The sequence below is a fragment of the Papilio xuthus genome, unplaced genomic scaffold (assembly GCF_000836235.2).
Source record: "Papilio xuthus unplaced genomic scaffold, Pxut_1.1 DF829660.1, whole genome shotgun sequence".
Classification (NCBI taxonomy): domain Eukaryota; kingdom Metazoa; phylum Arthropoda; class Insecta; order Lepidoptera; family Papilionidae; genus Papilio; species Papilio xuthus.
The window spans coordinates 284,385-309,273 of record NW_013528989.1 but is presented as its reverse complement, the minus strand read 5'-3'; the positions used below and the strand labels follow the sequence as shown (position 1 = coordinate 309,273).

Sequence of the window (24,889 nt, the reverse complement as noted above, 5' to 3'; positions counted from 1 at the left end):
TCAAAGGATGGGAAGTGGATTTTCCAGATGAGAGGATGCATGGAAAGGGAAAATATTTTATTTCTGTGCATACTCTCCGCCGTCGATTAAAGGTAGGCAACGCATATGCAATTGCGTATGTCTATGGGCAACGGTCACTTCGCTATTTCAGCGATTTCAGGTGTCCGCTCGCTCGTTTGCTACCTTGATATAAAGAAATAACAGAGATATCAATATGTTTTAACGATTTTGGTCTCAGAAATCTACGGTTAATGCTCTCATTCATCCGATTAGTTTGACAACTCCATCTATAGATTACCTATCTACTATGGTATTTTAGTATAAAATATTTTAACACTAATAGTCCAACCACGATAATTGTAATTAATTAAAAACAATAGAAATTAAAAGTTTGCACATGACAACACTGACCCCAAAAACAAAAAATCAAACTTTCTGTCCTTACGTGTTTTATAAATTATTTCATAGTTTACAACGGTTTTTGACGTGTCAAATATGTCTTGTCTGTCTGTTTGTCTTTAATTAGACGTCTTTTAGTGCAATTTGTAAATATCGTGGATGGATTATATTAAACAAAAGTAATATAATACAAAAATCTCACACAATAAATATAATCTTAAATTAACATATACTTATAGCGTGGGGTTACTTTTTCTTGTTTAAAATTCTGAAACAAAAAGAAACAGTTATAAATTATTGTAATTAAAAATACGTAAATACATAGAAAATGCCAACACCAAAGAATATCCGTAGAGGTGAACAACGACATCTATTGATGTAAAAAGTAAACAGTACTTTAACAGATAACATTATTTTTGAAAAAAAAAAACTTGGTTACTAATGAAAATTATCTTAAACAAAGTTGTTTTATTTTCTTTTACAATCTTGATTACAAAAGAAGAATTCTGTCTCATTACAAAGATAAAAATGTAAATAAATTTGCGACGATTTGTATTGAACAGAAATATAAATTGTTAAAAACAATTAGTATGAAACGGAATACACAATGTTAACACAGACATATAACAGGCGAAGATACAAGGAAGAGGGGATCCTTTGGAAAGTTTTATCGCATTTGGGGGGTTTTAGGAAGTCGATTTACTCAAGGAAACAAGAGTAGTATGTACTAGTCGAGCATAAATTTGTAGGAACTAATTATTTACTCCCCTGTCCTTGTATCCGCCATTGAACCACAAACCCAAATAAAAATAATAATTACCTGAAAAACAGCATTTCATACTCAAATATGTAAGCAAAAAAATAAAAGCCAATATATTATATTTGATTTATTTCGCACGTTGTAATAAAAATGGATTAATAAAAACGCTAATTTCTAAACTACGAAATTACAGCGCCATCTGTTATTATTTACTTGTAACTACTAGTTTTAAAATTACAGCGCCATCTGTTATTGTTTACTTGTAACTACTTGTTTTTGGCAACTCAATAACAGATGTCGGTATATGTGTGTTTCTACTGCAATGACACATATTGCCATCTCGTTCATTGTCTTTGAGAAAACAGAGACATCAATATGAGTCAATACAAGTGCCACAGATAAGTACTAAAGCATCTCTACAAGCTTTTACATTTCGCAACTACCAAAATATATTTACCAAAAAGACATTGTAAAAAAAACGTAAACACGCATTTATATTACCAATATATTGATTTTGATCGTCATAATTATATTTATTATAAATATTTACAATATTACTTAAAAACCAATCTAATTTATTACACCCTTATTTTGTTAAAAAAAAACCTACGAAATCTACTAATTCTTAGTATTAATAGAGCTATGTTAATATTTGGTTATTTTTTACTTCGACTACATTATTTAATATTTAAATTTTTGTACAATTGTTAGGTAAAAGTTCACACATTTTGTGACGTTATATTTGTATACCTTATATAAAACAAACCCTTTTATTTAACCAATAATTTTTAATGCCTTGATATTTAATTCAGAAACAGAATCTTCGAAAAAAAACATACTGTTTATCTTACATACTAAATCCTATTTACTCCCGTATCCAAGAAATCTACGAATTCTTAATTAAAATTTCTATATACAAATATTACGATTACAAGGATCGTTAGATTATAAACTATCGTAAACATGAACCTTTTGTGTTTACTAAGTATGTCAGATACATATTTTTGCAAAATTCTAACAAATATAGTCCGACAAACTTTTTGACCCGGTGGCCAAAGGTGACATGAAATAGTTCATTATCGAATTCTGTTAATTTCTAAATAGTGTCATAAAATCCTTGTCATACTTCTTTTGTTGTCTTGTCTTGTGTGATATTTAATTCCTAAGTAGGTTTAACATATGTTGTGTCACAAAACTAGCAACGGTAGTAGGGCCTCTCTCACCGAGCCAAGTAAGTTTACCGGACTATATCCGGACGGTATCTAGTCATGTCTAGGCACATACACTCGTATAATCTCACCTTCGTGTTTGCGCTGCGAGGGCATGAAGTAGAAGTCTGGCTGTGGGCCCGGCTGTGCCCCCGCGGGGTCTGCACGAGGTCCCCGCGGACCTCGCGGTAACGAGTACGCTGACCTCTCCCTCTCGCGACCACCGTATGAACTGAGGACAAGGTGATACATTGCTTTTAACCACTGACCTCTATAAATGGTTAGGATATACAATGCTTCTTTCCTTCAACGCGCCTGTCGGTGTTTCGCGGTAGGTAAATCTATCTATATTATTAATTCGAATCTCAAATCTCGAAAATCAAATAGGCACAAAATACGATGTCTCATAGCCACTCCATTTATAAAGGTAATACTTTAAATTTGTGGTAAGTAAACCCTTAGAAAAATAGATTCAAAAATATTAATAAAATTATACTATGCCTTTCTCTTTTTATAAAACGATATCTGTTTTTTTATTTTTTCAATTTGTTTTAAATTTTGTTTGTTATTTAAAATAACAAAATGATATTTCTCGACCGTGACAGGACTCGAACCTGCAATCTTCGGATCCGAAGTCCGACGCCTTATCCATTAGGCCACACGGTCTTGTCATATTTCATACAAATTACGTAACTGTACGCGACGTGACATCAGCTTTAGTAAATATTGATTTTGTTACGAAATAGGTCAAATAGTAAATTTCATTCACAACACGACGCGAGAGAAACAATAGAACACAAATTGACATGTTTAGTTAGACGTACACTGCTAAAAAAACCTATAAAAACTTATATATAAAATTCTCGTGTCACAATTTTCGTTCCCATACTCCTCTGAAACGGCTTGACCGATTTTCATGAAATTTTGTGAGCATATTGAGTAGGTCTGAGAATCAGCCATCATCTATTTTATAATCCCGCGCGGACGGAGTCGCGGGCGTAAGCTAGTATTTATGTAAGTTTTTCATATAAAATGCGTGTTGAAATATGTATTTAAATTTAAAATATCATGTTACTAACATCCCAACTGAGGGTTTCAGAGCCTTCGCAAGTTAAAAACATTTTCCATGTTGAAATTAACAGATGTTTGCAGATAATCTTACTAATATTATAAATGCGAATGTTTAGATGCATGTTTGTTTGAATATCTCCAGAACGGTTTAACGGATCTTGCTTAAATTTGACATAGATGTAGAATGTAGTCTGGAAGAATTTAAGTCCGCGCGGACGGAGTCGCAGGCGACAGCTGGTATTTAAAAAAAAGACATGAAAATGTGTTTTATGATGAAAGATTTTCATTTTTTTCCTCTAAAGAGTCGTTATAGTAAAGCGGCGACTCACCCGTACTGTCCGCGAGGTCGTTGCAGCGACCTCGTGTCGTGGTAGTACTGCGCGCTGTGAGTGCGCCCATTGCTCGCCGGACTCCTCGCACCTTCCCTTCTGTGCATGTTGATCTGAGCACTGCTGTGACCGTTGCCCTGACCGTGTCCGGTCTGTCCGTGTCCGGTCTGATTGTGTCCGGTCTGTCCATGTCCGGTCTGATTGTGTCCGGTGTGAGCGTGTCCGTTGTTCTGTGTGTGCGCGCTGCCAGGTCTGGGAGGTGGAGGGCTGGTGGGTCTGGGAGGTGAGCGTGTCTTCACAGTGGAGGTGTTGGTGTTAAACTTGTCGTTGTCGAAAGGTTCGAAGGCGTAGTTGGTGTTGGCAGCTGAGTAATCTTTCCAAGCGTTGTTTGGTATCAGTTGGTCCTGGAGAAGAGAGATATTTGTGAATGTTATATGTTAGTTAAGTTTCATTGCTTTAATACGTGTATTAAAACTTTTTGAAAGGGATTCCAGGTTTTGTCTGATGATTGTGTGTGCTGGAATACTAATTTTAGTCGCCTTTCCTTCTCACCCTTTTCTTATAAAGAAAGGATTGACAGGGGAAATATATTTGACGGAAAAGAGACACACAGAAAGGGGAAATATTATTTTTTTATGCCGTCCCGCTTCCGCCGATTAAAATTAGACACGTCCGCAATTGGAGATGTCTCGGTGTTATGATCGCTTCGCTATTTTGGCGAATTCAGGTGGTTAACACAAAAAGAATCATATTATTGTCTGTAATGACTCTGTGTGTGTGTGTGTGTGCGTGTTACCTTGTTCCGCTTGTGGTTAGCGGCGGCGAGTGTGCAGGCAGCCTGCAGCAGCGCCAGCAGCAGCAGCGCGGCGACGCAGCCCGCCACCACGTACACCCGCCCCGCACCCCCCACCACACTCGCCCCCCACCACGCACCCCGCACCTCCTCCTCTTCCACAGGACGGGTAGATACCACTGGACAACAAGACAACATGAAAATATATTGAAGTTTTTTTTTAATTCACTCCAAAGTTTTTAAATATTTTTAAATAAAAATTCGTATCTTACATCTTCGATAAACAAAAATCAAATAAACTCGATTTCGCATCAAGTTTTTCACGTAAAAAATTTATAAAGCAAGGTTTTCGTGTAGTAATACAAAGACACTCACAACTGAGAGGTTCAAACGACAAGAAGAGCGGATCAAAGTTAAGGTTTCCGATCCTGCCCTGCAGTATGGTGTCCTGCACCACGCGCTGCCACTTCTCCGTATCGCTCTCCTTGTCGCTCGTATTGCCCGCGACAGAGACAGCGCTATCCACACCGCGAGCCCCCTCCAACCAGTTGGAGTCGATAGTTCGCAGAGTTATATCCGCTATTATAGCTGATGTTTCGTTCCTAAATGTACATACAAACATGTCATTAAATATTTTTTATTACTAAATAAACTAGCTATCGCCCGCGACTTCGTCCGCGTGAAAGTAAAAATATTTTATAAATAGCTTATGTATTCTTCCAGACTATGTTCTACACCTTTCAACGAGATCCATTCAGCTATTCTGGCGATAACTTATAACTTACATACATACATACATGTTTATAATATTAGTAAGATGTTTGGATGGATGGATGTTTGTTGATATAAAATGCAATGGATATAGAACACAGTCTGTAAGAACACATAGGCTACTAAGTTAATTTTTGTCACCAAAATTTCTGTATAAAACATATCGTCATCCCTGTCATTATCTTTGACAAAACAGAGATAACAATATATTTTAAAAGTGAAGAATACTAGTCTCAGAAACTCACTGTTATTAGTTTTTTTTTTAATTCCGTTGAAACAAAGTCACGGGCTCGTGTATACAATAACGTACTGCATGAATCCATTAAGAATAAGCGTCTTGTATCCCTTGGTGGTGCTGAGCTCTCTGCTGAGCGTGTCCAGCACCTGCTGGCTGAGCTGGTCGTACTCAGTGCTGGCGGGTGCGGGCGGACGGAAGCTGTCAGCCAGCCCGGTGATGCGCAGCAACATGGAGTACGAGGTCTCTCCAGGTACAACCGCCTCTGTTGTTATCTCTTCCTCCTCCGGTTCTGAGATAACATTTTATCACATGACAATGGGTTTTTACCAGACTTCAAAAAGAAGGATCATCAATACATGGCATCGATTCGTCCGTATCTTATATCTTTAAATGAGCAATTCTTGTATATATATATATATACAATTGGAATCTCGGAATCGGCTCCAACGATTTTCATAAAATTTAGTATATAGGGGGTTTCGGGGGCGATAAATCGATCCAGCTAGGAATCATTTTTAGAAAATGTCATTTTATTCGTGTTTTATCGATAATCAACTAAAACATAAACTTAACTTTTTTCTGTCGGTAAGATCGAAAAATATTATTCATATTTCATCATTTTATTAGTAATTCGTACTTAAATATAATTTACAAAAAACTCAATTAAAAAAAAACCGGTCATCCAGGTACTTCTTTTTTATCTGTGTTACCGCGTAACTCCGCCCTTGTTCTTGCAGGTGTGTTCCAATTGTTTTTTTAATTCTCAAAATGATTGGAAGTTTAGTAGATTTTGTGTTCACTAACCTCTATAAATGGAGTGGCTATAGACGTAATATTTTGTGCGGTGTTGATTTACGCTACTTTGGAGCTGGTATGGATTTGAACTAATAATATAGAGAAACTGTCACGTAACATTAACAGGCGCGTTTAAACTGCCTATCCAATTATAGAGGTCAGTAGATTTATTCGGTTAAGGTGTTGGGTTTGATTTTATTTTAATTTTAGAGGGGGCAAGAGCATATTGTGTTGGTAGATAACAAAGATTTTAAGAATTAAGTTTGCAAATATCATTAGACAAAAGTTAAGTTAAAACTCTGGTCTTATCATCTTTTATTAAAGAAAAAAAAATCTATTTCTGTGCTTAAAGGTCTAATATCTCTTTCGTTGATTAAAGGTAGACAATGTATTTACAATTAAGGTGGTTGTTTGTTCGTTTGCTATGTTATAATAAAAAATAAACGTGGTATATAGTTACCAGGTCCGCAAGGTCTGATGCAGACTCTCTCGTCAGTGACGTGGGGGACGCGCTGGTGCTTGCTCATGCGCTTGTTGACCGGGTCGAACCCTCCGCCTTGTGTCGGGAACATCAGGTACAGGCACTGAGAGTCTGTGAACGCTAGATCCTGCACACGAAGAGAACAACATGTTACCAAGTCCAAGATAATCCTTCTTCAACAAAATGATAAACACAGTTCGAAAGAAAGTTAATAAATATGTAAAAATTGCTTTTTTATATTTGTGTTTATTTATTTTAAACAGAGTTATTTAGGCATAGGAAAATATGAAGTTTTGGCATTGACAGGAGGGCGCTAGTGAGCTATGATAATTGAGTTTGACTTATACTCACTGAGCCGGGTCAGATTTCGCCCAATACAACTTTTTTTTTACTTTGTAAGCACGAGAATCACTTATACAAATGGATAGGCCATTCCTTGACAATTATAGCTTTTGCATCGTTCTTAAACATTAGTTTTACACACTATCATTAGTTCGAATCCTCATCACCGCTACTAACCACAACCGTCAGCGCTAAAATGGAAAAGATGAAATAGTCACAAGATATCACGGCTTATAGCCTGTCCATGAAGGTCAGTGGTGTGTCTCCAGTCGTATACCTGTGTGTCTCCAGTGTCACGTTTCCTGGTGAAGGTGAGGGTGAGGAGTCCGTCATGCAGCGCGGCGGCGGCGGCGGTGGCGGAGTGCGCGACGTCCTGGCGCGAGTCGAGGCGCGGCATCGAGTACCCGCTCAGCCACGCGTCCGACAAGAACGGTCTGCCGGAGCGCGGGTCCACCCACCCCAACACCGCGTCCGTCTGAGACTGCACACGGACACTCAGCTTTACTTTACCTTTTATTTACTTCATTGGACTCATAGACATCGCCAGGGATGGGGATCGCCAACATTAATCCTATGTTGTTACGTGAAGGAAAATATCGTCTGAGAAGAAATTCAAAGATATATATGTGAAGTCAACCCGCACTGGGTCAGCATCGTTGACTATGGCCTAGTCACCTCTAACTTAGGGTAGGCTCCTTGGGGTAGGCGAGCCCCTCGGTGGGGACGTATAGTGAGCTGATGATGAAGTCTACTTACCATTTTTTGGTTATTACTAAATCCAATTCCAGTCCACAGTTTGCTGTATTTAGTGGTGATGGTGAACTTGATGGAGTCCTTCCCTCGCTTGAGGCCGAGGTACTCCCAGGAGGCGTGGTACTCGCACGTCTTGTTCTTGGGGTCGCAGTCTGCTGGCAACTTCCACTGACCTCCACATTTGTCTTCTAGAGGGAGAAGACCTCCCATTGATGATGACTTTGTCTCCTCTGGAATTTTAAACGTGGATTTTGGTTTTAGAAATCCATATCTTCAGAACGTCTGTATGGATCTCCCTGAAATTTGGCATACACATTGAACATAGGCAGTGAGAACACAGGCTACTAATTACTTTTTTTTATTTCCTCCCGGAACTAGTCGTGAAGAACAACTTAATAAGTCTGAAATTGTCTCCCGTTCACACATCTGCATTTTAAATATGAACAAGCACATATCCATGATTTGTTGTAAAAACCAGTAGGTAAAGTGGAAGTGCTGTCTGTTGTAACGTGTGGAGGCACTGACCGAAGAAGTTGATGTTGGTGACACCGCGCTGCGCGTGTCCGTGGTACTTGATCTCGTCAGGCCGGTAGAAGTCTCCCTGCGCGGAGTTCTCCTGCCCGTGAGCCCAGATCACGTGCATCTCGTCGTCTACTATTGAATGGTCTGTCGGCTCCTTCGCCTGGGACAATGGCATTTAAAACTTACGAGAAAGAGATCAATATTCCATTGATCTCTTTCTCGTAAGTTTTTAAAAATCAAATATTTTGATACAGTGTCCATCATTTTGTAGAAGAATTTCGGGATAGAAAAAAGAGAATTTACTTTAAAGTGCCTTTAAGTTAAAAAATCGTACAAGAAGCGACATTGGTGTTTCGAGACCGCGCCAAATGAAGGTCCTTAGTCTCTGCCTACTCCTCTAAGTCAGGGACGTGAGTTACGTCGTTGTTACAACCTTATAAATAGTCTGATAATAACTAAAGGATATTTAGAGGATTATAGTTAACATTTCGTACCTTAATTTTCCTCCTGAACATGATTGTGGTGACGCCATTCTCTTCAAAGCCGGACGCCGCTGTGACGTCATCATGCCCGCCCCAGAACGTATCCACACGCGGAGTCGACCTAAGTAGGTGATTAGTTACAGTTTAATAAACATAACGATCTTTTTGCTCAGTTAGATACACATCGATAGTGTCTTGTTTTTTATTCCCTTGGTCAAAAGTTTATCATAGTTTTCCACTAGATGGCGCTATTCTTATTTTGAAAAAAATTCTGGCCAGATATAAATTTCTTAAATAAGTCTAGTAAACAATTCTTAGTAAATATGTAAAGTTTAAATTTAATCTTTTTTTTATAAAATTATCAGAAGAACAATATTAAATTTATCAGAATAGTCAAGAGACATTGTAAAATCTTACCTATCTCTTGTATAATAGTCTAATACTCTATGATAGCTCCCTCTAGCGGTGCCAATGACTAGATCTGTGCAGTCCATTCCGTTGAAATCAAACTTGGGAGCGTATTCGTGATCTGGGAAATATCCTGAAAAGATTGCTCGTATGGTTACACTATGTACCTATGTCCGAGTATGTTTAAAGTTATTAAACAGTTTAGTATGTTATGTACAAGAAAAGGTCGTATAGCCGTACTCATAAACTTTAAATGCCACTTAGGGATACCCTTAATGTAGGTTTCCTATGAGATACATTAAGAAACTGCTAAGTGACTTAAGTCTCTGAATGCGGCATTTAGTGCTATTTAAGAGAGAAGATGACAAATGTTTTTCTCGATTTTTACCAATTGTATTAAAAAAAAGAATTAAGATGGTTTTGCATAAATAAATGAAAAGAAATGAATAAAATAATAAAAAAAATATTAATTTCATAAAACAAAAAACTCGACTAATTGAGGCTTTAATTGGTGAAGTAACGCCATCTGTTGTCAGAGTTTTAAGACAATCAACAAACAGTTCAACATCCAAAAATAATGTCATAATTCTTTACAATAACTGCTTATTTAAATACTATTTGGAGCATATTTATATCTAGTAATGAGAAAATATTTTTTTACTTTTCCCGCGCAATTCTCATCTGACATGACATTTTTTTATAATTAAATGTACACCATTCTTAGTGGCCATTACGAAATGTTTTATACGAATTTAGAAAAAAAATCATTAGTAAAATCGCGTAATTATTTTCCTTCTAAAACTTAATTTATTTTAAAATGTAAATATTTACAAAACAAAATTATTTACAATAATATAAAATGTACAGTTTGAAGGTTATTAGTTGAAACGAAAAGAAAATTACGAAAGACAAGATTGAAAAAATTAAAAAAGTATTAAAAAGGATAGAGATGGAGAATAGGAAAGAAGGAAACAGAAGACAGCCGGTACCTGAAAGTGCGGAAACAAGCACAATAAAAGCAAAAGCTAATAGAAAATCACCATTTTTTATACGCTTTTGTGAATTAAGTACAAAATAAAGATAAAGCTTGCATAAATAGAAAGAGTTGTAGAATATTTAAGGTTATTTTTTAGGGTTCCGTACCTCGAAAGAAAAAACGGAACCGTATAGGATCACTTTGTTGTCCGTCCGTCTGTCTGTCATGACCCTTATTCAATAATGTTAATATACTTAAATAATTATATACACATAAACATACATTTTATAAAAAAAGAATCGTAATTTATAATTTATAATAATTATTATATTGCTTTATTTAGCACTATTTTGTTTTTAATTTAAAATAGTTAAAGTGAAATTCAAATTTCTTAAATTATATTTATTTTTATTAATATTTTAAGGTTAAAGATCAAAAGTAAATAACTTCTAATAAAAATAAATAAATAAAACTTAACATTTATAAATATATTATGTTAAATAAGCATAAAGTATACATAATATGAATATATACAGATATAACGCAAAGCGGGTACGATACCTGATTCATCTGACAGTCCTTTAACTAGTAAATTCTCCATCTCCTCCTCCGATTCCGGTTCCGGATTTGGTTCCGGTTCCAAACTCGGTTCCGGAGTGGGTTCCGGTTCGGAACTCGGTTCAGGGGTGGGTTCAGGTTCGGATGTGGGTTCAGGGGAGGGCTTAGGCTCAGGTTTAGGTTCCGAGGATGGTTCTGGTTCGGATTTAGGCTCAGATGAGGGTTCTGGCTCCGATTTGGGTTCTGATTTTGGTTCCGGTTCTGATTTTGGTTCGGAGGTGGGTACGGGCTCTGAATGAGGTTTGGGTTCTGAAGTCGGTTCTGGCTCGGATTTTGGTTCCGGCGTGGGTTCTGGTTCTGATTTTGGTTCAGGAGAAGGTTCTGGTTCGGATTTGGGTTCAGGGGTAGGTTCAGGTGTTGATTTAGGACCTGCTTTGGGTTCACGATTATTTTTTGTTTGATTACGCGTCGCCGATATCGATTGTGGTTCAGACTTAGGCTCGGGAGAAGGTTCTGGTTCGGACTTTGGTTCGGGTGTCGGTTCTGGTTCCGATTTAGGTTCAGGGGTCGGTTCCGGTTCCGATTTCGGTTCGGGAATCGGTTCCGGTTCGGATTTGGGTTCAGGAGTTGGTTCGGGTTCAGATTTAGGTTCAGGAATTGGTTGGGGTTCTGATTTAGATTTTGGAGTCGGTTGCGGTTTCGATTTAGGTTCGGGTGTAGGTTCAAGTTGTGATTGAGGTTTTGCCGATTCGGTTTTAACATTTATCTGCGCTAATTGTTTAGATTTCGGTACGAATTTAGACTTGGGCTTGGGTTTAGGAGTAGATTGCGGTTCTAACTTGGGTTCTACTGTTGTTTCCGGTACGGAATCCGGCTCTGCGGCTGGTTCCGGTACCGGAGTCGAAATGGGTACGGGATTGGAATCGTTTTGTCTTTTTGTCGGTTCGGTATCTGTAAAAACAATGCAACCATGCGGAATTATATTTACAAATAGTAAATTCGAGCGACGTTAGCGTACAGAACACATTTGTGTGTGTTTGTGTGCGTCCGTGTCTGTGTTGCGCGTGTGTTAGCTCTGTGTTGGTATTATTTTGTGCTTCTTGTGCATTTATTGTTATAGTTACTCACTGGTTACATCTTGAGCAGCTCTCGGTTTTCTTCCTGCAATTAAATTATATATACATAAATATCTATTTAAAATAATAAGCAAAATTAAGTATCATCATTAGCTCATACATATCCACTGAGGGGCTCGATGTCTGCCCAAGGTTGACGACTTCCTTCACCATTACGCTTTTCCTTCACAATTACATATGCATGATAAAATGAGTGACCTAATCTTGATTTAAAAAACAAAATAAGTGTTTGAATTTACGATTAAACATTACCTTTTGAGCTGGACACTTGGTATGACACACTAGTTGTGACTGTCACATTTTCTCCCAAATCCTTTATATCCATTCCATCTAAGAAAAGCATTGCGACCCGTTTATTTCTGTTATCATTCTCTACACTCGGTTCCGGTTCCGGTTTGCTGCTAGGTTCTGGTTTCGGTTCAGATGTCGGCTCCGGCTTAGGTTCCGCACTAGGCTCAGGTTCGGACTTCGGTTCTGCACTTGGTTCAGGTTCGGATTTCGGTTCCGGACTTGGTTGAGGTTCGGATTTCGGTTCCGGTCTTGGTTCAGGTTCGGACTTAGGTTCGGGACTGGGTTCAGGTTCCGCCTTAGGTTCTGCACTCGATCCAGGTTCAGACTTCGGTTCAGGTTCAGGCAACGGTTCCGGTTTTTGTGTGCTTGCTGGAAATATTAAAAATAATAGTGTAGTAACTTTATAAGTTAGTTGATTTAAGTATATAGTAAATTATATCTGTAATTAAAAGTGCCCCCCTCTTAGTGTATAAAATATTAGGTAATTCTTACTAGTTTGATCTGGAGGTGGTCCTAAAACTGGGAAGTTCTTGCATTGCTTTGTCAAACCACGCGGCCTCCATCCAATGCCTGCGGACAAAATTACAACAAAATAACTCACGCCAGTAACACAGAGGGGTAGACAGAGACCACATAATCCTAACACACCTCTCGCTGCTACATTCATACATCTAAGTATGTCATACACCTTAGTTTCTGGTGCTCGTGTTACAACCCTAATATGAATTTAGACATTTTATAATCTGTCTAGGAATTATTTTGGTACTGTCGCGCAAGAATCCGTCCAAACGGTTTTAAAAAAAAAATAGTAGAATCTATGTTCTAGACTATGTTCTACATCCCAAATTTCAGCGAGGTCCATGAAGCTGTGCAGATACTTTCTAACAAACCATCCATCCAAACATTCGCATTTATAATATTAGTAAGATATAAACCTGCATATGAAGTGCCATTTACGATCATAACGAACTCAACCTCTTTGGATTCTTTGAGTATGCGCCAATAGAGGGAAAACTTCTTGGATAGTTCCTTTTTAGTGTAAAGAGCCAAGTCTACAGCCTTGTCTTTCCATGGTGACTCTGAGAACAAAGGTATACTGTTAAATGTATTATACATTTTAGTACAAGAGAAAAAACTTTACTATAACTATTAAAATAAGGAAATTCATAATGTAAAAAAAAACTAATTTACCACACTTGTTTGTGTAGATTTCATTCTTCTTAAAAGTTTTTGTATAGGTATTTCGGAAAACTTTGTTATGTATCGCTATCCCCTTCTTATCCCCCTCATAAGAAAAGGTTGGGAGGACACTTACTCTTGTTGCATCCTTTGCCGTAGAAGCCATGTGGGCAGTAGCACAGCTTGGTGGGGGGCTCTACAGAGCCGACATCGAGGCACTTCCCGCGCAGTCCGCACTCGCCGTCCTCCGCGCACTCGTCCGCGAACTGACAGCGCGGCCCGTAGTGCGCTTTGTGACATTTGCAGCGACCGAGAATATGGAAACCGTGACCCGAACATGTCTCGTGGAATTTCTTGCCTGGAACATGGAATACAATTCCACTTTGATACACTACCTGTTGCCTGCAATTCCGTCTGCTAGGAAACTTAATAAACACATAAGTTTCTTCCAGACTATGTTCTACATCTGTTAGTTTAATTTCATCAAGATTTTTTTTCCGGTCCGTTGAGGCGTTCCGGAGATACCTTGTAACAAACATTCATCCATTTCGCATTTATAATATTAGTAAGTTTAACTCACGGTCAACAATATCAATATCGGCACAGGACCAAAAGCGATACGTGGGCCCCCACTCGCCGGCCTCTCTTTGCAGCTGGAGTGTACAATTCTCACAGGTGAAGTCACTAGGGAGACGAACTTCGTACTTCTGAGCACTAAATACATAAGAAACATTAACCCAAATGCTACACACAGTCACTAAGAAAGTACTTTCAGCAGACAAGATATATTTGCATCTTATCTGCTACGGTCTTTTTGCAGCTGACTGTACTTAGTGTAAATACTTCCAATTGTTTACTAAGAAGACGACTTAATTTCTCTTTGTTCCGCTGTAAGGATAAATGAAAAAGTACAGTCGAACTGAGAACTGGATAAGCGAGAAACCTCTTTAAGCGAGAGTCATTGTCCCGAAGGGTGAACTCCATTAACGAGAAACAGCCTAGAAACCTCTTTAAGCGAGAAAAATATCATGGTCTCTTGGAATCTCGCTTATCCTGGTTCGACTGTATATCGTGTTTTCGTTCGGATTTCTAAATTAGACATCGTGATCTTAAAAATGTACATACTTAACTTCAGTATATTATTTCAAAACAATTAAAAAAACTCACGTGACGTCATCTCTCACAAACTCTGTTCCTCCAGCTCTTGGCGTGAGATCTAACACAGGTCTTTCCAAGTCATCCAGTATTCTCAAACTAAATCCACCCTTGAAAATGAAATAAAAAGATTAAAAACATGTTAAAAAAGTTGCGCCCAACGTGGGGCTCGAACCCACGACCCTGAGATTAAGAGTCTCATGCTCTACCGACTGAGCTAGCCGGGCTTGTGATAGTTGACATGAAATTTAAAAAATGCTTACTTTATGGGCATACGCCAAATGCCAATGAACTGTAAACGTTGAACCTGCTAAAAATGATGTTTTTAATGAACCTGAAAAAAAAAACAAAAACATATCATCTCTCAAACGTATGTCTAAATTTAAAAGGAGTTCATTTATACAAAAAATACCTATTTCAGATAGAATAAAATAAAACTAAAATATAAGCGCCATCTATTGCTTGTAATGTAAATCGTTATTCCTATAAAACTTTTAATAGAAATAACAACACGGAATATACTATTGATGTCGCCTAAAGATAATTTGAAAGAAAGAACATATAAATGGCTGCAGAAAATTTACATAAACAGAGATTTAAAATGCATAAAATGAAATTCTTACGAAAATTACTATGAGAAAAATACAGCAATTTGGCAACAAAACATACTATGATAAATATATACAGTAAATTTTAAATTGTAAAATATAGGATGAAAAATTTTGCTAAAGTGAATTTCCACAAAAAGAAATCGTCGACCGTGACAGGACTCGAACCTGCAATCTTCGGATCCGAAGTCCGACGCCTTATCCATTAGGCCACACGGTCATATGACGTAATGATCGACAATGTAACACTACGTTTAAAAGGAATGCGCGCGCATACATTTTTCAAATATTTATACGAAAGAAAAAAACTTTCTCAGTATTTACAGCATATTACTTTTTATTTAGGTAAGAAGCGAAGTAATATGCACGACTTTTATACATAACTAAAAGCTAACAAAGCTGTTGCCCGCTAATCCGTCCGCGTGGTATAGTCTTAATTAGTAGCCCTATGTGTTCTTCCAGACTATGTTCTACATCTGTGCAAAATTTCAGCGAGATCCATTGAGCCATTCTGGAGATAACTTCTAACAAACATCTATACATCCAAAAATACTCATTTATAATATTAGTAAAACAGTAAGATTCGACTCTACTTTTTAAATGTATTTGAAGAGAAATACGACCAGTCTTTAGGAATCGTAACAAAATGTTTTAATAGTGTAATCATCAGTAAAAAACAGTTTTCTATAACTCATTTGAGTTCATTCTAGCTCTTAATTTGGCAATTTAAAATATATAAAGCGACATTTAAGATAACTGGTTTGTGACTAATGTATCATAACGACATCCCGCGCAGGAAATTGAAAAAAAATAAATTTCCTGCACACAATGTGTTTATTGTGAAACATGATATTTGAAGGCTGAGACTAATGTAACCTATTTAAATTTAAAAAAAATTACAATAATCTACTAAAAAAAATATGTAAATGTTTTAGGGCAATGGAAAGAGAAAAAAAAACGATAAAAAGTTTCGCAGCCGGTAGGATTCGAACCTACGCTCCCAGAGGGAATCTGATTTCGAGTCAGACGCCTTAACCACTCGGCCACGACTGCTTACGCAATCATCTCGAAATAATCGTATATTTACTAGACAGAAATCACAAGAAAAACATACCTTTTGGCATGCCACACGGTGGCTTTGTTCTAGAATTATCTAGAAAGTCTAAATCCAATCTCCTCGCAGGTGGGTATGTTAGGGCAACATGACAATAAGCGTAGCCCAAACATGTCACTAACACCAACACACATAATCGTGACATATTGTTATATATTTTCCTCTTGCGTCACAAACTTTGTCACGTATACGTCCTACTCATATTCACTGGCACATCACTTGTCACTTGTCACGTGTCCATTTTAGTCGCTTACACTCGTCTCTGTAACAAACAAATAAAATATATAAATAAAACGTAACAAAAACAATAAAATTTAAAAAAATTACAAATCTACATAAAATTACTAGCTGTCGACCGCGACTCCCTCCGCGAGGGATTAAAAATATATGTTGGCCGATTCTCAGACCTACTCAATACGCTCACAAAATTTCATGAGAATCGGTCAAGCCGTTTCGGAGGATGGGAACGAAAATTGTGACACGAGCATTTTATATATATAATATATTTACTAACAAAACTAAATAGTATTACAAACAATATTAAATCTATGTAACAAACATAAGGTTCAAAATTCATTAATTGAGTACACATGCATGCGACTATGTCTGCTCGGAATTAAAAAAAAACACTCTTAAACTATATATTTTCTTCCAGGCCATATTCTACATCTGTACCAAATTTCATCGAGATCTGTTAAGCCGTTCTGGAGATATCTTCTAACAAATCCATCCATCCAAACATTCACATTTATCATACTAGTAAGATAAGAAGTCAAATATACATATAAAAAATAATAATGTTGTCAGTCAGTCCGTCACAGTGTCCGCTCTCTATTTTCCACTTTCCCCTTCACAATAGAGCGATGCTCTTAGCGAATTAGCGTTAAATTATGTGTTATTAACCCATTCCACTGTACAACAATATCGAACTTGTAAACGATCACCTTTAGAATGCAGTAACAATTTGACTATTAAAAATAACGTCAAATTGTAAATACTGACTGATTCAGTCTCAGTAGCGGCGTTAGGGGAGACCTATGTGGGCCAACCGCCCAGGGCGCCGGGGGAAACGGTACTTCCGAAACAAAAAAAGGGACGCCTCAAAAATCTCGCCCAGGGCGCCGGTAATACTAAAATCGACCCTGTTCAGTCACCCATCGCATATATCATATTAACCATAAGATTATAGTTCCGTGTACATCGCCTGTCACGCGAGGTGAAAGCGACAGTATCGGACCACATGAGAATGTATAAAGAGGATTGATCAATTGATTTACATGACAATTGCGAAATAACAAGCTTAGTGTTATACAAAAGATATAAACTGTTCAGTTCAGTAATCCTCAAGAAAGGTCCCGCGTCTACCTTAAATTAGGGTAAAATATATAGATTTGGTATCTACAAAAGCTCATAACAGTATTAAGCAGTGATTACGGACGTCTATGTCGCGGTATCGACACATCTCTGACCTCTTCTATATTTATACTACGCAAGCTTATTGGTTTACACTGCTTTTTATCCCACAATCTCATCAATTTGGTCAATATAAGTCTGGCTTTGACAAAATAAGTAACAAATACTGTTATTTTTTGCAGAAATAAGGTGGAGAAAAATGTATGTTTATGTAAAATGTATTATATGCAAGCGTTATATAATACGTTATGTATCTACGCTTAGCTAATATTCACTGAGCTTAACAAAATATTGCTTAATATTATTGTACAGAATACAATGGTGGTCCCATGTCAAAACCCTATTCATTGTTTAATTTAAACCGTGTACAAACATAACGAAGTTGTAATGACTCAAATTCTTTCATATACACGGTACATTTTAAGATGTTTATCAAGATAATAAATGTTTGACCCACCTTAAGAAGTCTTATAGTTTATGAAATTACTAGTCCAATTGTATTACTACAAAAATACATGTGTTTTAAACCTTTGACCGCCGGTTATTGGTATTAGGAACGTCAACGTGGTTATAAAAGTGTATTTTACCCTTAAATATATATCACCGATACTGCGTCTGGTAAAATTAATGTTTGTTTATCGAGATCGCATTTCAGAAGCCTACTCTTAATCATGATTTCTAGAAATGTCTAAATGTCGGTTTCTAAGACACAACAACCCTATATGGAACATATTGTTACTCAGTTTTATTTAAATATTTTGGGCTCATAAACCAATGATAAGTTTCTTATGATTAGACTTACAATGTTTATAATTGTAAGACAAAGTAAAGGTGTTAAATAGTTTAAAAATTGTTTTAATCGAATAACATCCGATATGGTCTAGTGGCTAGGATACCTGGCTCTCACCCAGGAGGCTCGGGTTCGATTCCCGGTATCGGAAAACTTTTTTGTTTGAATTTTTTACTTTTTGTAATTTTTTTTACTTAATCTCTTTATCAGAGCGTATAAAATCAACTTAACTTCATATCATTTTATTTAACAACCTAAACTAGACGAAGTCGCGTGCCCGCTTCTACGGTAAGGTCTAACGGTAACTAACAATGGAACCACATTATATGAATATGTACTTTATCCCATGTTTATTAAGTTCACTTTCAAATGACCATACGATTAAAAATGTAGTCATTAATAATCATGATCTAAGATGACTAGTGAAGTTTTACATAGTGTTAACGAGCCTTAAAAATAATTTATAATACTAATTAAACTAAAATTTAACTATATAGATTTCAAAGGAATATAAGTGTTATCCCGCAATTTTTATGTTCATGACGCCATCTATCGCCAAGTAGTGGAAATTAATCATACGTTTGATATCTTTTAGTCTTTGCGCTACTATTATAATGAACTACAAGTTTGTATGTTCTTCTGTCACATAACTATGTCTACTGTAAACTTAATAATATTTGACATCAATCATTATAATAAATAGGTTTCATATTAAAAGTAATTGAAGGATATTTTGGAATGTTCTAGAAAGAACATCTTAATATTATTATTAATGATATATTTATTTTCTTACTGTCGGTTTCTGAAACAAAAACCTCTATTTAACACATTATTATGTCTGTTTGTCAAAGATTACGATATAATTAGCAGAGATTTTGGTCTCAGGAACCCACAATTAGACTACCTATTAGTAAGATTGCCTTATTTCGCTACAAATTGTTCTCTACTACATTAGAATTGATTTTAAAGACACACAAAAACGAGATACGAGTAAGAATCTACAAATTACAGAATGAATCTGTGCAAAGCGGTCAACAGCTACTTTAATAAATAAGTTAACCATCAGTTTTATGTTGTAATCGTAGGCATTACTAATCTAGACATCCCGTTGCGTGACCTGAACGTAGTCGTGACGGAAGCTTCATGTTGATCTCTTGATAAACTCTATTACAGATTTAACGGTTCAAATTATTTGTTACACTCTGCTTACCCCTGTAACGTATAATTCACAGTATGATAAGTTACTTGGTTGTAGTCATTGTGATGTACTTGGGTTGAATTAAAAACTGTTTTCTTTATAACAATTAAGATCAAATATTTTGTATCTATATATAATAAGATTTGTTTGTTTGTTTGTATTCAATAGACTCCGAAACTGAAACGAATTAAAAAAAATTTTCACTGTTGGGAAACTACACTATCTTCGGGTGACATGGCTATACTTGTTACTAGTTTTTTTAATTCCTCTTTTAATTAAAGTCGATGACAACTGCTAGTTTGTAATATTATAATATTGTTTTATTAAAAATATGATTCGTATTCTGTATAATCATTTAATAAAATCAATATATATATTTCTGGTTTCTTCTCAAGGTTGTTAGTAAAACATCAAATATAAGTTTCGTCATTACCCGGAACTTTTAAAAACAATTATTGAGTTACAAAGTTTACTTTGTTATTGCAAATGTTTGTTATGAAATGCTTTAATAGAAACAAATTTACTGATGTAAGTAGGGTGACCATGAATATAAACAGTACACTAAATTTTTTAATTTATTTTTATACAAATTACAGTGACTCTCTTCCAAAGTTGTCTTTCGTGTTCTTTAAAAATATGTGAAGATATATGTATTAGTACAAATATTGTATGGATGTATGGATGTTTCGTACACTTAATTCCATAACGGCTCTATTAATCTGTACGAATTTAAAACATAGCAATATATTACAGAATGAAATACTTCATAGACTTCAAAACTATAAGTAAATCATGGTCACCCTAACTTTATGAATACTAAAAAGCGGAAAGAAGAGCAATCGAGAGTAAGCGTGTAGATCGATGCCACGGTCCAGTGACCCACGAGACCGTAACAAATGGTCCGCAGACGGGGTCAGCGCTCACTGGTCGATTTGCTTACCAACAGCGAAAGTGTTTAGAGATTTGAAGGTTAAATAAAAAAGTGAAATTGTTCAAATACATCGCATAGTAGGAAACAAAATAGAAAAACATAGCATTTATATTGCAAACTCATATCATCATCATCAACCTGCCCTTATCCCTATCGAGGGTCGGCACAGTATGTACTACTCCTCCATACATCTCTATCAGCCGTCATATCCGAGTCTACCCCCTTCTTACGCATATCCTCTTTCACACAGTCATTCCATACTTTTTTTGGTCTTCCTCTACCCTTGTAGCCATCCACATTCAATCTCATTACTTTTTTGCTTATATCATCATCATCCCTCCTCATAACATGTCCAAACCACGTTAATCTTTTACTCCTCAATTTCGCGATCACTGGCGCTACGATTCTACGACGCTAAGTTTCTTCTTCTAAATAAGGTTCATATTGATATTATAGGTTTTTAAATTGTATATTTTGTTATCTACACTATTTTAAAGAGCAATGTTTATATTTTTGTAAGTTTGTGACGAATAAACTCAAAAACTACTAGACAGATTTCTAAAATAATATGTTTAAAAAATCTACCAGTGCAAAGTCTGGAATCATTACTAGCATGTGGTAAAAAACTGCATATTTTTAACCTAAAATATGTAAATTCAAAGCCAAATAATAATGTATTGAGAAAACGTTTAGTGAGATTATCGTTTATTGTGAAAGTGGCTTAAGTTTATTCCAATTCATGTAAGTCCATTGACAAGTTTGTTACGCGGCTGTCGAGCTATTATCACTTACAGCACGTATTGTATATTCAACAAATAAACTTTCGCTTTAACGTGTAACATGTGTAAATATTGCAAATTAAATATTTAAAACGGTAAAAAAATATTAAAACGAATTTAGTTTATTAAAACAAGCAAATGTATACCAACCAAATATATTACGTATATTTTTTTTCAATTTCCATTAATTCGTAAATAAATTAATTGCATTTTATAAAAAAAGATGGCCTTGTAACCTTATTGTTAATATTTTCCTGCTTTTTGTCAATAGATGGCGTTATAACAATTAAAATTCTCAATGCATAATTGAGAAAGCGAAGTCGCGTTTACTGCAGTTTAGAAGACCAACAGAAATGATTGACGAAAGTAGATATGTTTGAATGGAAATCGAATTGCACGTGAGAAGGCTGTTTTGTGACGTAACTATGTCAATGTCACCCACGGAATGTTTTAGGATTTCATTAGATGTATGCGTAAGTACGTAAACGTAAAGGAAACTGTGTGATATGTTTGTAAATAAAGAAAAAGATATATCGAATAGAAAGTAGACTACTTTATTTAGTACTAATTCAACGTCGAAATATTATAATCATAAACAAACTGAACATTAGTCGCTGAAATTCGAAATAACTAAAAATAACTCAAAAACAATATGGCCGCCTGGTACGAAATTTGACGTTTCGCTTTTTACTCTTAATTTATACGTTTAATTGAACCAAAAGGTCATCTAAGGGCCTAGCATAAGTACGTTTTCGTATCAGTATCGACAAAATTGTCTTAAAATTCGTGCAGCGTGTCTATCAAGTACACAAAATCTTAAAATTTTTAGACATTTTATCAATACGTTACTTTGACGCGTGTCGAAAGCATTAATGCTAGGACCTCTCCACTGATTTACTGTAAAGTGTTATAATTATACATAAGTATGTATATAATCACTTAGCAATGTAGTTATAAGCAACCTCAATAACTGGGTTGTACAATGTGCCGAGTGAAGGCATGAGGCAGGTACTGATCTTTATCTGTTATTGTTTCTAGACAGCTATATGTGAATATATAGTATACGTACAACATAGTATATGTACTAGATATATTGAAGAATGAAGGTTAAAAACTATACTACTCAAAAATATTTAACAATGATATTAGTAGAGACAAAGTTGTGTATTGCTTATTCACGGACCCACCATGTTTTTCATAATCTAAACTAAAGAGAGACATTTCCGATCCAAGATAAATGTTACGTCTCTTACCGTGGGTTTCTGAGACCAAAATACCCGTTTAAACAATCTCTGTTTTATCAAAAACGACTGGGATGACGATATGTTTTATACAGAGATTTTAATCTCAGAAACCCACGGTAAGAAATGTAACATTTATCTTGCATCGGAAACGTATCTCTTTAGTTTAGATTTAATTACTAGATTTTTAATTCCTTGCGAACCACATAGCAGGCAACTGCTATTAATATTTTTACGTAGTGTAGTGTCGCTACAGCAATTGTGTATTTAAAGTTTTTAGAACAGTGAAAACCGACGCTTAGATAACTGTAAAGAAACATAATATCGTGTTCTCTAAGGACGTTCTTAAGTTCGTCAACGGAAGTGAACGTAAACGGCCATAAACAATAAAATGAAACCTCCATAGTCTATGGCCATCGTTTCCGTTCCATACGCTAGAGGGCGCATGTCCACTGTATCACACGATACGACTTCGATCACGGTTAAACGTGATTCTGTATAATTTGTGAACTCACGACTGATTACATAGTGGGGACATTTCCTTATTTGTTTAAAATTACGCGTTAAAGACTTAAATCAGAGTATCCATTAAGATTTTTTTTAATATCAATCTAACAAACGTGATTTTGATCCGTCTAATATTTACGTATGCAACTATAATATAATACGTTTTGGTTGCGTTTCCGTTGTGACTCACGATCTATTGAGAAAGGAAATTTTGAGCTCACGACACGGACACGAGACGATTCGAGACAGTAAATAGAAATAGGTAGAAGCAGTAACATAAGAAATTAAATAACAGAACATGGAACAATTCTTTTTCTTTTTTTTGAAAAAACGTCGTATGTCGTATCGTATCTCTGTCGTGTGGTATAAAGAAACCTTTATTAGCAGTCATGCCTTATACAGAAAGTCATGGAGGACGTTCTCTGAATACAAAATAACCTGCTACAAACTTACTTTATAAAACTGCGTGACCTTACCACGTATTAAGAAAACAATGACCATATGGACATATTCATCGATTTATGTTACAATTGCACCTAAAAGGTGAATTACTCGCAAATAGGATAAGCAGAGATTATGGATATGTGACACAGTTTTAGTTCACCTTCCTCAAGACATTCAGACATGTTATTGAGTCTAGATTAAGTCTGGATAACATATTCTCTACCAATATTTAAGTTTTCGTTCTTCTAGTAACACAAAGTTCGTTAGAATATTTAAATTGCTTGTCTGTCTGTACGTCTATCTAAAAACTCGCGTTCGTTCCGTTTAATCTGTAAAAGAACTTGACCGATTTTGACGGGATTTTATAGGAAGGTAGCTGATGGACGCGAACATTTTATAGGATAGATATTTTTTTTTAATTTTGCGCTGACAAAGTCGCAGGCGACCGCTAGTTAACATAATTCGAAAGTGAAACCTAATTAGCATAAACAAATTGCTAATTATTTGATTTATAATTCGCTAACCGGAATATTGTATGGTACAAAAACTTGTAAGTTCAGTTTGTCTATTCGTGGCCACACCTCAAGAAACGATGTAACTTATGTTCTCAGACAAGGAATTCCAGATACAATCAGAGTCGGTGTTAGGGCGGTTAGGCGACCGCCCAGGGCGATAAACAGGGCCGCGGACGAGAGCGAAAGCGTGCCCGTGGTCCCGTCCCGAGGCGTTGGAGGAACAGAGGGGTTTAGTGGGTATGCCTCCGCTATGGAGGAGAATCCCACATAACTACCGCGTCCCCCCCGGGTCGCGGAGTATGCATAAAGCATTCCCCTCTGAAAAAAAAAGGTCGCTAAACAGGAAGTGGCTGCTACTGTAAACATATGCCACTTTATGTGTATTTAAGTTAATTTGTACCCTCCTAACCTATTTTACTAAGATTATAAATGCGATTGCTTAAATGAATAGATGGATGTTTATATGAAGGTATCTCTGGAACGGCTCAACGGATCTTGATGAAATTTGCCACAGATGTAGAACATAATCTAGAAGAACACATAGGCTACTTATCAAGTTTTTTTTTTTAATTGGTGCGGACGGTGTCGCGGGCTACAACTAGTCTTTGATAAAACTTAAGAGCAGTTCCTCGCGATACAGGGGTTTAAGTTGGACTAAAAGTATTTTAGTTCGTTTTGTTCGTGATAGGCTAAAACATGTCA

The 24,889-nt window shown here is 36.2% G+C and overlaps 1 protein-coding gene and 5 non-coding genes across 7 annotated transcripts; 1 reads left to right on the top strand and 5 right to left on the bottom strand.

The window, feature by feature from the left end:
• Positions 1 to 631: 631 nt before the first annotated feature.
• nahoda (DOMON-like domain-containing protein nahoda) lies at positions 632 to 16,631 on the bottom strand. Of its 2 annotated transcripts, XM_013309700.1 has the most exons (22): positions 16,370 to 16,631; positions 14,911 to 14,981; positions 14,660 to 14,757; positions 14,073 to 14,206; positions 13,629 to 13,850; positions 13,249 to 13,392; positions 12,806 to 12,883; positions 12,275 to 12,682; positions 12,015 to 12,047; positions 10,890 to 11,837; positions 9,362 to 9,485; positions 8,957 to 9,065; positions 8,466 to 8,622; positions 7,944 to 8,170; positions 7,465 to 7,668; positions 6,825 to 6,972; positions 5,642 to 5,858; positions 4,936 to 5,162; positions 4,564 to 4,739; positions 3,768 to 4,171; positions 2,460 to 2,599; positions 632 to 667 (listed from the first exon to the last, which is right to left on the bottom strand). In XM_013309700.1, exons 1-22 carry the CDS (start codon positions 16,512 to 16,514, stop codon positions 660 to 662), a joined length of 4,422 nt encoding a protein of 1,473 aa, XP_013165154.1. In that variant the 5' UTR covers positions 16,515 to 16,631; the 3' UTR covers positions 632 to 659. The 2 variants fall into 2 exon arrangements, with proteins under 2 accessions (XP_013165154.1, XP_013165146.1); XM_013309692.1 differs by lacking the exon at positions 632 to 667 and having other exon boundaries at positions 945 to 2,599.
• On the bottom strand, positions 2,961 to 3,033 carry TRNAR-UCG (transfer RNA arginine (anticodon UCG)). Its single transcript has one exon. It is a non-coding gene; the product is annotated as a tRNA-Arg (tRNA).
• Positions 14,802 to 14,874, bottom strand: TRNAK-CUU (transfer RNA lysine (anticodon CUU)). The gene has a single exon. It is a non-coding gene; the product is annotated as a tRNA-Lys (tRNA).
• Positions 15,403 to 15,475, bottom strand: TRNAR-UCG (transfer RNA arginine (anticodon UCG)). The gene has a single exon. It is a non-coding gene; the product is annotated as a tRNA-Arg (tRNA).
• On the bottom strand, positions 16,227 to 16,308 carry TRNAS-CGA (transfer RNA serine (anticodon CGA)). The gene has a single exon. It is a non-coding gene; the product is annotated as a tRNA-Ser (tRNA).
• A 2,020-nt stretch (positions 16,632 to 18,651) lies between the features above and the next one.
• TRNAE-CUC (transfer RNA glutamic acid (anticodon CUC)) lies at positions 18,652 to 18,723 on the top strand. The gene has a single exon. It is a non-coding gene; the product is annotated as a tRNA-Glu (tRNA).
• The last annotated feature ends 6,166 nt before the right edge of the window (positions 18,724 to 24,889 follow it).

Excerpts from the sequence above, each read along its gene's own strand:
- nahoda (XM_013309692.1), bottom strand. The coding sequence starts at position 16,514 with ATGTCACGATTATGTGTGTTGGTGTTAGTGACATGTTTGGGCTACGCT. Across the intron at positions 14,982-16,369 it reads ACCGTGTGGCATGCCAAAAG|GTTCATTAAAAACATCATTT; the intron begins GTATGTTTTTCT and ends TTTTTTTTTCAG. Across the intron at positions 13,851-14,072 it reads CGATATTGATATTGTTGACC|GCAAGAAATTCCACGAGACA; the intron begins GTGAGTTAAACT and ends TCCATGTTCCAG.